At 47.7% G+C, this 14,775-nt stretch overlaps 1 protein-coding gene across 3 annotated transcripts in view; it reads right to left on the bottom strand.

Moving 5' to 3' along the window:
- LOC149326806 (uncharacterized) overlaps positions 1-14,775 on the bottom strand; it is a 106,631-nt gene that overhangs the window by 54,498 nt on the left and 37,358 nt on the right. For all 3 annotated transcript variants that reach the window (XM_089565057.1, XM_089565058.1, XM_089565060.1), the window contains exons 7-9: positions 11,630-11,688; positions 7,683-7,718; positions 5,561-5,613 (exon numbers count right to left, since the gene is read on the bottom strand). In XM_089565057.1, the coding sequence (XP_089421183.1) occupies positions 5,561-5,613; positions 7,683-7,718; positions 11,630-11,688 (148 nt within the window). The remainder of the gene's footprint in view (positions 1-5,560; positions 5,614-7,682; positions 7,719-11,629; positions 11,689-14,775) is intronic.

Raw genomic sequence — 14,775 nt, 5'->3', positions numbered from 1 at the left:
TTCGGCACGGTGGGCTGCCGCTCTAGTTCGTATGCGAGCCACGCTGCAAGCTATGGCCTCACTATCGCCACTAGCGGCAGAAAGTGTCAAATCTTTGTTAATTGCCTAAAGCTGTGCTTTTCAACCACGCTTCATTGGATTCAGATTTGAAAATGCATTTGAAAATTAATAAAACGTTCATAATATTATCTGTTGCCTTTTATCGTATTCGAGAGAAAAGAAAGGGTTGATACAAGAGTGCACCTAGTGCGCACTGTTCGTCTTCGAAAATGGAGAGACAGATAGAGCCTGAAAGAGAAGACACGCCTTCGACGCGCCCGAAAAGGCGTGTCAGACAGCTAGCGGCGAGTGTGCAGATAGATAGCAGAGAAGTCACGATTTCACGATTGCTGATATGGCGCTGATAACTTCAGGTAGCGCTGCGCCCTGATATTGCGCAGTGTATTGTGTTTGAAGTGTGAAACAGGCGCGCAGGGTGCGCTTGTATCGCCTTTACGTGGCTTTATCTCTACATTTTATTGTCCGCTGCCTGCGCACGTTCCGCGCTATCTTCGTTCACTGACTGCCGTCATCGCAAACTCGGATGAAACTCGGGCGAGCGCCAAACTCGGGCCTTCCGGCATAGCGCCCCAAGAGCACGTTTCGATGGCGCTTCGCCAGCAGCTGTGTCTTCCGCCCTTGCCCTCACTAGTGCTCCGCGATAACGCCGTTCTTCCATAAGCTCTATCTTTTGTTTTGTTTTCCTGACATCTTCTATTCATTTCCCAGGCTCTTTGCATTCCTGCTTCATCAGCGTTTGAAGCAGTGCCCTTAGCTCAGCTTCGTCTTGTTTTTCCTTATAACGGATACATGTCGCCCTTTCTATTGCTTTGATTTTTAAAGATTCGTTACTTAGCTCCCACTGTTGCCAAATCTTCAGGTTCTTGCGCGGGTTTATTTTACCTATTTCATCCCTTACTGCTCTGCAGTAGATTTCGTCTTGAAGAAGCATGTTGTTTAGCTTCCACATTTCCCACGAAAATGCCTTGCTTCGGTTCACACTTCCCAGGCAGCACTCAACTAAACAGTGGTCTGAGAAGGAGACTCCCACAACTTCATAATGGTTGCAAACAGGGGCAAGGTCGACTGATGCCTAAATGCGGTCCAGCCGTGCATGGCTTGAGCCCTGGAAATGAGTGAACTGCACTGTCCGCGCACCCTCAATAAGTTCAGCCACATCCTCAAGGTTTCCGTTCTCGATCATTCGCATCAACACTTCAGTGCTCCTGTCTCGAAACCCCCGGATGCTTGACCTATCGCGCGCATTAAGAACACAATTGAAGTCGTCTAATACAATGAGCCGCCTTTCCGTACAAAGGCGCTCTTGGAGGCTTTGGAAAAAGGCAACCCTTTCCTCAACCACATTCGGCGCGTACACAGTAACAATGCGCCACTCATTGCCGTTCAGACAAAAATCAAGCACAAAACACCGGCCATACACACACGAAAAATAAGCCTGCACCTCCAGCCCCGGCATCTTCTTTACAAAAAGCACGCAGCCAGCCAATGTTCCCACTGCTTGACTGACGACAGCATAAAATCTAGTCGTGAAACGTCGCACCATGCTGTCGGTTCCTTCGTTGCCGTCCACTTTCGTCTCCTGCACGGCCAATACATCTATCTCGCGCTCCGTAATAAGTCGGTACACCTGACCTTGTTTTTATCTTGCCGCCAGGCCCCTCACATTCAATGTAGCGACTCTAAAGGCGGAGGCGGGAGCCATTTTTACGCAAGAGGAAGGAACCAACAGCATGGTGCTTACCTTCCACGTCTAGCGCGCCGCTAGACGCCACTGTTGCCGGCGGTATCATCCGGCGCAAGAACATCAGTCTGCTCGAGTAGTACCTTGCCTGCGGAGGAGTACCGTTTGTCAGCCGCATGGTTTGGGCGTGGCCGTAACGACGAACGCCGGGCTTGAGTCGTCTTTGCAGGGGGCTCCTTGACGCCGGGTGCTACCACTTTGTCCCCTTCAGGGCTGGCCTGGTCATGGGAACGCTTCGCCGGGGTGTTAAGGGGGGGGGGGCGTGACGCTTGTTGTGCGGGCGCCGGTATTCTCGTGGTGGTCCTCGTTCAGGTCCTTTCCCTCGACGACTACGGGCTCTGATGGGCACGCTCCGTTCTCTGGCGTCTCGTTAGAGACGCCGAGGGAGCCTCCCGTCGGCTCTTGGCTCTCTGGTTCGTCGGCCGCTTTGGTGTCGTCACTGGGAGTCCCTGACGTCGCAAGTGTGGTAGCCGACTTTCCCGCCTCGTCCGTACCAGTGGCTGCTTCTTCCGCCTCAGCGATGTCCATGAGTTCCGCAGTGTCGTTCGCCTTTCCGAGCCCAGTAGCTGACGCGTAGGTACGGACGCAGTCCGCGTCCATGTGTCCGTAGCGCCTGCACAGGGAACACCTGGGCACCTTGCAGTCGCGGCGAACGTGACCCGTGCCGTGGCAACGCAGGCACTGCATCGGTCGCCCAGGGACAACAACGAGGGCCAGCTCACCGGCTACTCGGACCTGGTGTGGCAAATCATCCACCTTAATTCCCGGCTTCAACTTCAGTAGCACGGTCCTGGTGGTCGAGCCTTTCTCCTTCAAGCCTTGGACACGCCAACGCTCCCGCGTCACCTCCGTCACGTTGCCGAACGCCGCGAAAGCAGTCCGGATGTCGTCGTCCGCCACACCGTGCAGCATCCAATGCAGGCGCAGCTTTACCTGCTGATCTTCAGGGTCGAAAATAATGCACCGGCGCCCTTTCACTTGTAGCTCTTTGCAGGCAGCAAGTTTCTTCGCAGCTTCTGAGGTGCTCATCGTCACCGCCCACACGTGGTTAATCTGATACGCCCCCAACGCCACGACGTCGGGGAGCGCACCAGCGTTGGCCAGGGCGTCCCGAAAATCTTCCACCCTGTAGGGCCTCGCTCTCACGTCTCCGTGAAGAAACACCGTGTTAAGAACAACACGTCCTGTAGGCAAGGTAGGCAAAACAATTTCGTAATCCTGATCTGCGTCGGCAGCTAACCTGTTTCCGCGGCCAGCAAGTGCCGCTATCGCCGCTCCGCCGGAGCTCATGATCCTGCGTCCGTCACGCTCGGTGGCCGGAAGCTCGAACGTCCGCCATGCCAGCTCGATGGTTTGCAATGAACAAAGGTGCGTCTAGTGAATGCGGTGTCTTCGTTCACTCCCATCTTCCTCCCTTCCCGTTACGGCGAGGTTTAGGTGTCCACCGAGATATGAGAGACAGATACATTTCCTTTCCTCAAAAACCAATTTACCGACGAGCAAGGCGTATTTGTCCGCGTTTTAGATTGGTCCAAGTTGTCGTGACGTCACCGCGCGCGAATTTTGACGGGTGTCCACCGAAATATGTGAGACAGTTACTGCACAACTTCCTTTCCTCAAATACAATTTTCGACTAGTGTCTACTGAGATATGTGATACAGTTAATGCGTAATTTCCTTTCCTCAAATACAATTTTCATTTTCTTCATTACGGCCCCTCTTTCTTCTTTCACTCACACTTCCTCCCTTCCTGTACGGTGCGGCTCAGGTGTCCACCGAGATGACAGAGAATTACAGCCCCATTTCCTTTCCTCAAAAAGCGTTGCGTTCAAAGGGCAACGCATCGCGCCGAACGGGTGGTGGCGTTCCTTAGACTCCGTGGCAGCGCTACAACACGCTGTCGCGTTCCACTCCTCAAGGCGAAGCTTAAGCGTCATTAATTGGCAGTTAATTAATGCACCAACAAAATGTGCAGTGAGCAATCGCGTAGCAGAATGCAGCACTCAGGCTTTCGCCTTTCACCACTTTAGCCGCTAAAGTTCCTCGTAATTTTTTACACTCGTGGCATCCCCGCGGGCCTCCATCGCTTCCACCGAGGCGATGGATGTATCATTCGGCACGCCCGTACTGCGCGGGCGGCACAGCTCACTCGACCGTCAAAACAAAGGAAGGAGCAGAAAGTAGAAACCTAGGTTCCCACTTCTCCTAAAAAAAGAGAAAAAAGCCACAGAAAATGAAGTTCCTTATACAGTGGAACTGCCGTGGACTTTTTAATAACTACAATGATATAAAATATATTTTAGACACTCTTTCCTCGTGGCCTTATGGCTGCAGGAAACGAACCTAGGTCCTAAAGACAATAACTCTCTAACAAAATACAAAGCGTTTAGTTCTGACAGCAAACAAACTAGCAGGCTCTCCGGAGGTGTTGCTATCGTCATTCAAGGCGGTGTTGCAAATTGCGAAATAAAACTTCAAACTATGAGTCTGTTGAAGTCACCGTCGTACATTTCAAGACAATTACAATGTCTTCCATATATCTCGCGCCACATCCAACAGTTAAACTTAATTACTTGAAAACACATTGTTCTGTGTTTTCACGCTTGTTGTGTGTTTTTTGGACAATCATCACTGATGCTGCTTTATCTGTTGATTGTGCTCCTTTCCGCCTATTTATAGCGTGCGAGCAATAAAGCCTTTTAGTCGCAAGTCAGCGCTGTGTTTGTCTCTGCCTTAGTCTCGTCCTTCGTGCGCTGTGCCTTCAATTCTTCTTATGTATCGCAGGGCCGGCAGAAAATTTGGCGGGAGGAAGAGACTAAGAAGTTTGCAGGGATAGGGTGGCCGCAGCTGACACCAGACAGTGTTAATTGGAGATGAATGGGAGATTCCTTTGTCCTGCAGTGGGCGTAGTCAGGCTGATGATGATGACTCTCATGCTTCGCTTTGAACATCGTCTTCTTCAACTAATATTGCTATGGGACTAATTTACGTATTTTCGCGTGCTGCGCTTTGCAAATCGATCGTCGTCTTCTTCTTTCGAAGAATACTCATTTTGAACTAATATTGTCGCCAGATGTGCCGAAGACAAAAGGAAAGCAAAACAGTGAGCTTACAGAGGCTGGGCCACGTGTTAAACTGCAACACACTCAAGCGCCGTGCATTGCACATCGTCGTATTCTTCTCTAATACTACCATCGATCTAAAATACACGTTCTCGCGCACTGTGCGTTGCACATCCTCGCCCTAATCTTCATCAACTAATACTCGTCATCATCATCATCAGACCGACTACGCCCACTGCAGGGCAAAGGCCTCTCCCATGTCTCCCCATTAACCCTGTCCTGTGCCAGCTGCAGCCACCCTGTACCCCCGCAAACTGCTTAATCTCATCCGCCCACCTAGCTCTCTGCCACCCCCTGCTACGCTTGCCTTCTCTTGGGATCCACTCCGTTACCCTTAGGGACCAGCGGTTATCTTGCCTTCGCATTGCATGCCCTGCCCAAGCCCCCACTTCTTCCTCTTGATTTCGACTAATATCGAAGTAATGTAGTCGCTAGGCGTGCCGACAACACAGAAAAGCAAAACAGTGAGCCTACAGGGCCTGAGACACCGACAGAACTTCCTTAGATCGTCCTTAGATACATTTTCAAGGCTTTTTTTTTTTCAGCTGGCTCAGTTGCTTGGCTGGAGAGATTCGTTTTGTTTCATTTTTGCGTGTGTGTGCAACGGTCGGAAAAATGTGCTCATCGCACTCACTCACCCGATGCTGATGCCAAGGGTGTCGCATGGGACAAATTCAAAGCTTTTGTACAGCTGCAATTGGGAGAAAAGTGGCGTCAAACAGCTGTGCTCTCTGTGAAGTAAGGACGTGCACAAGTAAACTAATCACAAATGAATAACTAAAATAAATAAAAATAGTTCAGGAAGCGCAGAGAAAAGCTGTTTCTCGCGAACTGAGAATCCTGTGGGCCACAGCTGCGCGCCTGAACCACAGAACCATGAAAGGACATTTACCTGCGCACCACGTGAAGTTGCATTCAATGCGGTTTGAAGAAATATTGCTGCGTCAACCTTGATTTGTCATTGTCAAAAAAGCAAATTGCTCCCTCAGAAAAACACAGAGAAGGTAACGAGTACATCAGGACCAACCCTGAACCTGTCTACTGCGGAAGGCACGTTGCAAATTGCACAGGCCCATGCAAAAGCCCGAAGGCGACGCTGGGATAGCAGCTTGTTTCGAGATTGCAGACGACTGTCTATGAGTGACAAGCCTCTGCTAATAAACTGCTTCTGACAAGTGACGCTCGTGCTACCTTGGAGCCAGAAGCGGGCAGTGAAAGTCGGTGACACTCAAGACGGTGTTATGTGGTTCTCTTCATCTGTAAATCCCCGGCCAGATTAGAGTTACTCTATAGGATCTTAGGGTTTTGCCTTTATTTTCCCTGCGCCGTTCCCGCCTCTATTAGCCACACGCAATCATATGATCGAAAAAGCACCCGCGTATGGCGGAGAAGCACGCCTAATCCTCCCTTCCTTTTCGACTTTTAATCTTGTCCGAGTGCACATATTCATTGTAAGTGATGTTCAATTATTAAAAGCGAGTCATTTCTCAACAAGTGTTCTCTAATGGTTACGAATAAAACGCGTGTTATTTGCGGCGCTTACAACCGATGGCGGAGGGTGGAGGGGCATGGAGGAAACATTTTTTGCAGCGCACTCTGATTAGCTCGCATCGCCTTAGCCTTCACATCGCTGCAAACGACTTGTGAAATGGCGGATAAATGCCCAATGGAAGGAAGGATGTAGTTCAGTTCCACCAAGGTGGTTTGTACGCATGTGTGTTCATGTACAAATTGTGTAGTGAAAGGTGCCACTCTCTACTAATCGCTGACATCTGTCGAATCGGAGAATTTCGCAATCTAATGGAAATTTTCCCACGGCTGCTCTCAACGCCATAAACCTAAAAAGGAATGGCAAAATCACCCTTCCTGGCAATATGGAAGCATGCGCGACTAAGGTCTTTTTTTTTCTAAGATATTATTTACTCTGCTAGTACACAATGTAAAATACTCCGCAGTTAGAATTTGCATATTTCCAGGCTTCTCTTACACAAAGAAATCAGTGTTAGCGTAGGATGCTCGCAAAAAGAGCTGCGCTTTTGCATGTACGCAGTTGTGTTGAAAGCGCCTTATATGTTTAGAGACCAAAGGCGACCGCATCAGGAAACGTAACTATGGTGTAAGAAGCTGCACTGCATCTCACTTGGAGCCATTCTTGTGATGAACATCTAAACACTCTGCAAAGGAAAACTTCAGCCGACCTGAGGTCCGATTCATTTATCAGTTCGAAGTATATAACACAGGTATCCCAGTTGTGCGTAGTTGGTGAAAATTTAAGAGGTTTTCTAGAACTGCACCTTACCGAGATGTATTTTAGGGCCAATGGTTGCTTTTCGCGCGCGTTCATCAGTAGGAAGATCCCGTGCAGAAAATGAGAACCTTGTTCCGAGTGTATAAAAAGTCGTGTGACTTGCATCGTTTCGCTTTTTCCTGGCTAAGACACAAAAATACATAAAAATAACTGTTGGTTTCCTTTTTTGTATAAAAAATGTGGGTCATGCGGGCCTGCACTGAACTGGTCCTACAGATAAGACACCGAAGGAGCAGGAAAGTGCCAGATTCACCGCTGCTATTCGGGCCCCTTGACTCCGGGTGTCGCTTGTGTTGGCTTAATTATGCGCCACGGGGCGTGGGAGCCTACACCTGTGCTCGTGAGTAAAAGCTGTGAACCCCTATAAACACGGCTCACGCGTTGTTTAAAGAAACTGGAAGCGCCAGACTCTTGGACCAGTTGTGGCGCATGAAGAATGTAGGCGTACTTACCCCTAAGTGCCAAGTGTGGTCCAGAAAGGTGGCATTCTGCACAAATATGATATAGAGAGACAGAGAGATACAGAGTATTATAGTATTAGAGTATAGTATTTTAGTACTCACCTATGGGGCAGAAGCGTGAAAGCTAACAAAGGGGGTTCAGCTTAAGTTAAGAACAACGCAGCGAGCTATGGAAAGAAAAATAATAGGTATAAAGTTAAGAGATCGGAAGAGGGCGGAGTGGGTGAGGGAACAAACGCGAGTTAATGACATCTTAGTTGAAATCAATAGGAATAAATGGGCTTGGGTAGGGCATGTAATGCGAAGGCAGGATAACCGCTGGTCCTTAAGGGTAACGGAGTGGATTCCAAGAGAAAGCCAACGTAGCAGGGGACGGCAGAAAGTTAGGTGGGCGGATGAGATTAAAATTTTGCGGGGATACAGGGACGGCAACTGACAAAGGACAGGGTTAATTGGAGAGACATGGGAGAGGCCTTTGCCCTGCAGTAGGTGTAGTCAGGCTGATGATGATGATGATGATGATGATGATGATGATGATGATGATTTTAGTATTAGAGTATAGTATTACAGTATTAAAGTATTAGAGTGTTATAGAGTATTATAACATAGACGTCGAATGATAGCGACGACTGTGAACAACGATGTCGTGTGTATTCATAAATGACGCTGAAGAAAGGTGCGACCAGGCGACGTGTTCACGAAATTCAACAGGATAGCTAAGCGGGGGAGTTGGTGATACAATATGTAAAAAACAGCGCGAACAAACGGAGACGAAAGGAAGAATATGCAGGAACAAGTGCTGCATAGTGTTCAAGAAACCCTAGAACACATTTTAGTAGACCACAGTAAGGGCGTTAGTATTCGCGTTACCGGTGACGTTTCGTCTAAAATGTTTTTACTGAATCCTCAGGAAACGAACAGGAGTTTGAATGCTATATTCACGTCTTCCAGAATTTTAATTTTTTAAAGGAATACTCATAGGAGGCCTCCTTCGATTGGCTGTTGCGAGAGCATTCCTCCGCCTACAGCGGCCGCCGTTGGTGTCCCCCTTCACTTACTTCACTAGGCAGCGCCCGCAGCAGCGCGTGAGAGTTTATACACTCAGGTTACAGGCTCGACCTGCTCTAGTACATCTATGTGTTTTTATTCACTTATTTGGAATGGCCTAAAGGACCAGGAGGGATTCACATAGGAGGGGATTATGAAAGCAAAACAGGGTCAAAACAACAAACATGATGAGAGATGTTGGCGTCATGATAAGCCAGAGTAAGAAATAACATGGCGAGTAAGCTAATATAAAGTTAGGGTAAGTAGGCAAACAAACAATATACAAATTCAATAAGAGTCATAGAAAGAAAAAGAGAGAAGAAAGGAAGAGTGGGCAGGGCAGAAAATCTAGGGCAGAAAAAGCTAGAAAAAGAAAATCTATGTGGTGCATAACCAAAGAGCACAATCAGAGTACAAGGCGTCTATAAAGACTAGCAATGCTGCTTGGAATGATGATAAGTAGGTCAAAATGTCGATATTAGGCGGCAACTCAGTCCATTCGTTTAATGAAAAATTTAGCGGTGAATTGTGATATTTTTGTTTGACCGCGCAATAGTGGCCACGTATCAGCAACAATGCGCTGAGCACAACGAAGCATAGCACCTTTTGACGTTTTTTAATTCGTGAGTACTGCCTGACGCTTATACTACCATGTCTCTTCACTCAGATGTTCACGGAAACATGTTATCCATGCTAACTGCGTAAACACACCATGTAAGATGGATTGGCTATGGAGAGTGTGACCAGTTTTACTTAGTGCGAGTTGCCGCGCTTTGCGCCACATCTACACACTCAGAGCAACGTACCAGATGGTTCGCTGTGTGTCACCAACTATCGCATTATTATGCCTACTGCACTTTCTGGAAATTGTTAAGAATCGCATGAGCTACCGGAGCGCTCTCGCGACACAGCAAGTTCACAATAACAGCTTCATGCTCTAGCTGCTGCCGTTCCTTGCCGGCCGGGCCGGGTCAGGTACGAAAGGGGAGGGGCGAAAAAGTTGTGGGTAATTAGCAGACAAACGTTGGCTAAGAGTGCGCAAGTAGGGTGCGTCGCCTTCTGCAACTGTGTCACCTTTCAATGAAGCATCGCTCAGGCTATTCTCGCAATTAGCGTTAGAAAACTGGAGAATGCGAACGATCGCTAGACGCCCGCTTGCAGCCCTGTTGTCTAGTTAGGATAGTTTTCTTTTAGCTCTCTAATTTCCTCTCTTGCCCAAAGTTTGGTACATCTCCTAGTTGTCGGACGTATGTATTATAAATGCTATTTACACACGTGCGGAACAATTAGAGACTTCCAGTGTTTAACGACGTTCATGATGATTATCAGCATGACTGCGCCCAGTGCAGGACAAAGGCCTGGCCCATTTCTTCTGACCAGTAATGGAACAAGACAAGGGACCGGCGAACGAGTAGACGCGCACAGCTCCAACTTCCAACAACTTTAAAAGAAAAGATGCGCAACAATTTTTACATGAAGCATTGAAACGTGGAACTCAGAAAAAGAGAATGAAAGTGAAGAACTGTTATTATACAAATCGCTACCGCTAACACCTGTCGCTAAATTTGAATCTCGCCTTACACAATGGAAACCGCCGTCTGCGCTTTTTAACGTTACTACTTGAAGCTCTCACTGAAGCCAGTTGTTTGCTTGGCGCGAGCAGAATCTGCATTTTCCTGTAGCATGTGAAAATAGTGTCACCGTATTTGAAATAACTATCAGCAAAGATGTGTAACGTTAAGAGATCGGAAGCGGGCAGAGTGAGTGAGGGAACAAATGCGGATTAATGATATTCTAGTCGAAATCAAGAGGAGGAAGTGGGCTTGGGCAGGGCATGTAATGCGAAGGCAAGATAACCGCTGGTCCTTAAAGGGGCCCACAAACACAATCTTAGTTGACTGTTTTGCCTGTTGATCGCATACAGTGAGTTATAATGGTGCTATTAGCGTCGGTAATACCGCGTATATTCCGTTTTTTAATATTTTAATGTCCTCCCAAAAAACAAATTCATGGCTCTGATGGTGTCCCCACACAGTGGCGGGTTTCAGCAGCGGATATGACATCACCTGGCGCGAGCTTGATGATCAGACAAACAGTAAATATACTGCAAATTGTGTGAATAAATAGAGACACATTTTGTCACCTGTCCGCGTTTTATATTAGATCAACAAAAACGACTTTTTTGTCTTAGATAAAAGCCCTGCAAAGCAAGTAAAATAAAAATACACCACCAGGGGCGCTCTGGCATGGATACGACGCTGCCAGTCTCAGCAAGAACGAGTAACAGAGAGCAGGCAACCATGGAGTACAAACTTCCGTGACGTGCTCTGGCAGGCTGTTTTGATTGGTTGCGCCAAGTGCCGTCATTGGGAGAGCGAAATAGGAGTGGGAAGCCCCGCCAAAATCGAGTTGAGGGCAGCATTTTGTTTGCTTGTATTTTGAGATTTCTTCATTGGATAACTCCCGTTCCTGTGCATCGATTCCTGTAATTCTTTTTGAGTCAGCATCTGTGTGACATAAAGCGCCCACCTGAAGTATAGCCGGTATCCCCCCAAACAGTGTTTCGCAGCCCCTTTAAGGGCAACGGAGTGGATTCCAAGAGAAGGCAGAAAGTTAGATGGGCGGATGAGGTTAAGAAATCTGAGGGAATACGGTGGCCGCAACTGGCGAAGGACTGGGTTAATTGGGGAGACATGGGAGAGGCCTTTGCCGTGCAGTGGGCGTAGTCAGGCTGATGATGGTGATGACTAGCAAAGATTGCTCAAAAGCCCCTTCTTTTATTTTGTAGGTTATACACGTCACTGCTTAAACGCAACATTGAAATTGCCGGCACATTGCAATTGTTGATGTCAAGCTAGGAAACATTGCAGCCCCATCGTATTGCAACTCACCCTGAGAGATATGTTAAATGAGACCTTGTCCACTTCGTGCAAGAGCGATAGCAGGATTTCTGCATGGAGAAAAATGTAAGCGACAAGCATCTGCACAGTTAAAAACCACAACTGAATCCTCAATTTGAGTAAGAACTGAACTGAACCAGTCTGAATGTTCATTTCAGGCAGGGAAGGTACGAAGTACAAGTCCTTCTAAGAAGTTGACAAAAACGCTGTCGCCACTTCTCGCACTTTTAAGCGTTAAGTTCCCGGACATCCTTAGAGCGTGTGGGAGTAGCGGTCTCGGACTCAAAGGAGATGCCCTCGACTCAGCGTGGCAAGCTCAGCGGAGACCAGCTACCAAGTGACAAGAGGTTTTTGGTCGTTTGCTGTCCAGCTGTCGCCAATCACAAGCAGAGAATGCTGCTGCTGAATGGTACGGAAAAACAGCGCTGACGGACGGGACGAAAGAAGACGAGACAGACACATACGCTGAACTAACAACCAAATGGTTTATTGCGAAAGAGGGGGCAATATAAAGCATAGAAGGGAAGAAAAATGCGGTGCAAACATGACATGGCATACATTCAAGATATCATCTGATTAAGAAAAGCGACATCCTGTGGGAATAGAGTCACCGATGGTTGGCTTGCATATGAGTTGCCTAATGCGTGAATGTGAAAGACCTCCGATATCAGGCGTGAGGTGTGATCTCTATACTTGGCGATGATAGTGGTTTGGTTAAAAAACGGCTCACATTCGTCGCAATCTGCGAAATGACTGACAATGTTATTTCGGCGTGACTTGTTTTCAATGTCTTTCTCGTGTTCGCGTAGCCGATCGTTGACGCACCGTCCGGTCTCCCCGATGTGAAAACGGCCGCATGACCGTGGGGCCTTGTAAACCACACCACAGCAACAGTTGACCAATTTGTTTCTGTGTTTCTTCTGACAAGCCTTCTTTCCACTTTCCTGATTCACTGTCTTGCACAGGCCTCCCAACTTGTTCCTGGCAGAGAAAAGGAACTTCACGCCGGCTTTGTTCAGAATCTTATTCAGGTTGTGCGATACTTGGTGGACATACGGAATACATGTTATGTGCTTATTGTCCAGTATGCGCGTCTCCTTCTGAATTCTGCATTCTTTTAATATCGACTCTGCTATGCTATATAAGATCTCCGTCGGGTAGCCTGCAGCGGTAAGCCTAGTAACCTGTCCGTCAAGGCTGGCTTGGGTTTTATGCGCACATGATCTAAACACAGCGGCTTTCATGCATGTTTTCGCTATCCCGCGCTTAACTCTCTTACAGTGGGCCGACTGGAAGAGGAGCAGGCTCTTCTGGGAGCGCGGGGAGTACATCCGACAAACATGGTCACACGACAGCGCAAGTTCGAGATCTAAAAACCTTAGTTTGTTGGATGTACGAGGGGGTACCCAAAAGAAACCGGACTTATTTTTGTTTGAACTTATTTGTTCACATTTTCAGCAAAGACCTTCAATATCCTTTAAAGTACTCTCCACTTACAATGATACGTTTGTCGAATCTTTCATTCCATTTTTCAAAACACTTTTTAAATTCATCTTTTGTGATGCTTGACAGTCCCTCCGTCGTTTTTTTCTTCACCTCAGCAACATCACCGAAACTCTTTCCATTCACCTGTCTTTTCATTATACGAAACAAAGAAAGTAGCACGTGGCAAGGTCGGGTGAGTATGAAGGTTGAGGAACAGAGGTCATGCCATTTTTGGTCCGAATTTGTCGTAGAGACAGGGCTGTGTGAGCAGGGGCATTGCCATGGTGGAAAAACCAGTCACCCGTCTGCCACAAATCAGGCCGCTTCCACCAAACACTGTTGTCCAATCTTTTCAAAACATCAAAACAGAAAGCCTGGTTAACTTCCTGATCCTGCGGAACAAATTCTGAATGGACGACTCCTCTCAAGTCGAAAAAACAAATCAGCATTTTGTTGAGGTTTGGTTTCACGTACCTCACGAGCTTTCTTGAGGCGAGGTCAATTTGAAGTTTTCTATTGGCATGACTGTTGCTTTGATTCAGGATTTAATTCAGGAACACTTGAGTTGTCCCCATAGCATCGTCCTTGAACGTCTCTCTGAATATTTCAAGAGTTTCCGTCCCACTTTTTCCGAGAAAAAATCAGAATTTCACCGGCGCACGCTGTTCACGAAAATCAGCCATTGCAAAAACGACACTCACACAAAACAGTCGTCACTCTAAAACTCTGCCTAAACTTGTCTGACCTCCTTCAGCGACGGCGCTCGGCTTACTGACTCTGAAATGTTCGTTCTATGCGCTCCTAGTGGAAAAACGCGATACCAGAGAAGCTGTGCCGATTCAAAAAATTAGTCCGGTTTCTTTTGGGTACCCCCTCGTACTCCCTGCACTCCCAGAAGAGCCTGCTCCCCTTCCAGTCGTCAACGTGCGTCAACGATCGGCTACCCGAACACGCGAAAAACATTGAAAACAAGTCACGCCGAAATAACATGGTCATTCATTTCGCAGACTGCGACGAATGTGAGGCATTTTTGAACCAAACCACTATCATCGCCAAGTATAGAGATCACACCTCGCGCCTGATATCGGAGGTCTTTCACATTCACGCATTGGGCAACTCGTGTGTAAGCCGACCATCGGTGGCTCTATTCCCACAGGATGTCGCTTTTCTTAATCAGTGATGATATCTTGGATGAATGCCATGTTATGTTTGCACCGCATTTTTCTTCCCTTCTATGCTTTATATTGCGCCCCTCTTTCGCAATAAACCATTTGGTTGTTAGTTCAGCGCATGTGTCTGTCTCGTCTTCTTCCGTTCCGTCCGTCAGCGCTGTTTTGCCGTACCGTTCAACATGAACCAACCAGCCCGACTCAGCCCTCTCCTTGAATGCTGCTGCTCCTGCCACCGCCACCACTTTGGTGACGGACGAAGAAGTTGAGTCTAACCTGGCTTAGCAGCACAGCATAACCAAGCATAACAAAGCTTTTGCTTGCATAACCGGGCTAAGCCGAGCTAAGCCGCAGCCATTTTTCTTCTCTTAGAGCCCGTTCTGCCACCTTAGCAGACCGCCGGTTGCCCGTTCTCATTACGTGCTCGGATCAAGTTCATCTCTAAATCTCCACATCGCATCGGATATTCTTAACTTGTGCATT

The sequence above is a fragment of the Amblyomma mixtum genome, chromosome 10 (genome assembly GCF_055824585.1).
Source record: "Amblyomma mixtum isolate Tamu chromosome 10, ASM5582458v1, whole genome shotgun sequence".
In the NCBI taxonomy this organism is placed as follows: Eukaryota; Metazoa; Arthropoda; class Arachnida; order Ixodida; family Ixodidae; genus Amblyomma; species Amblyomma mixtum.
Note: the sequence above shows the minus strand (reverse complement) of the source record. Positions and strands in the feature narration are given on the sequence as shown.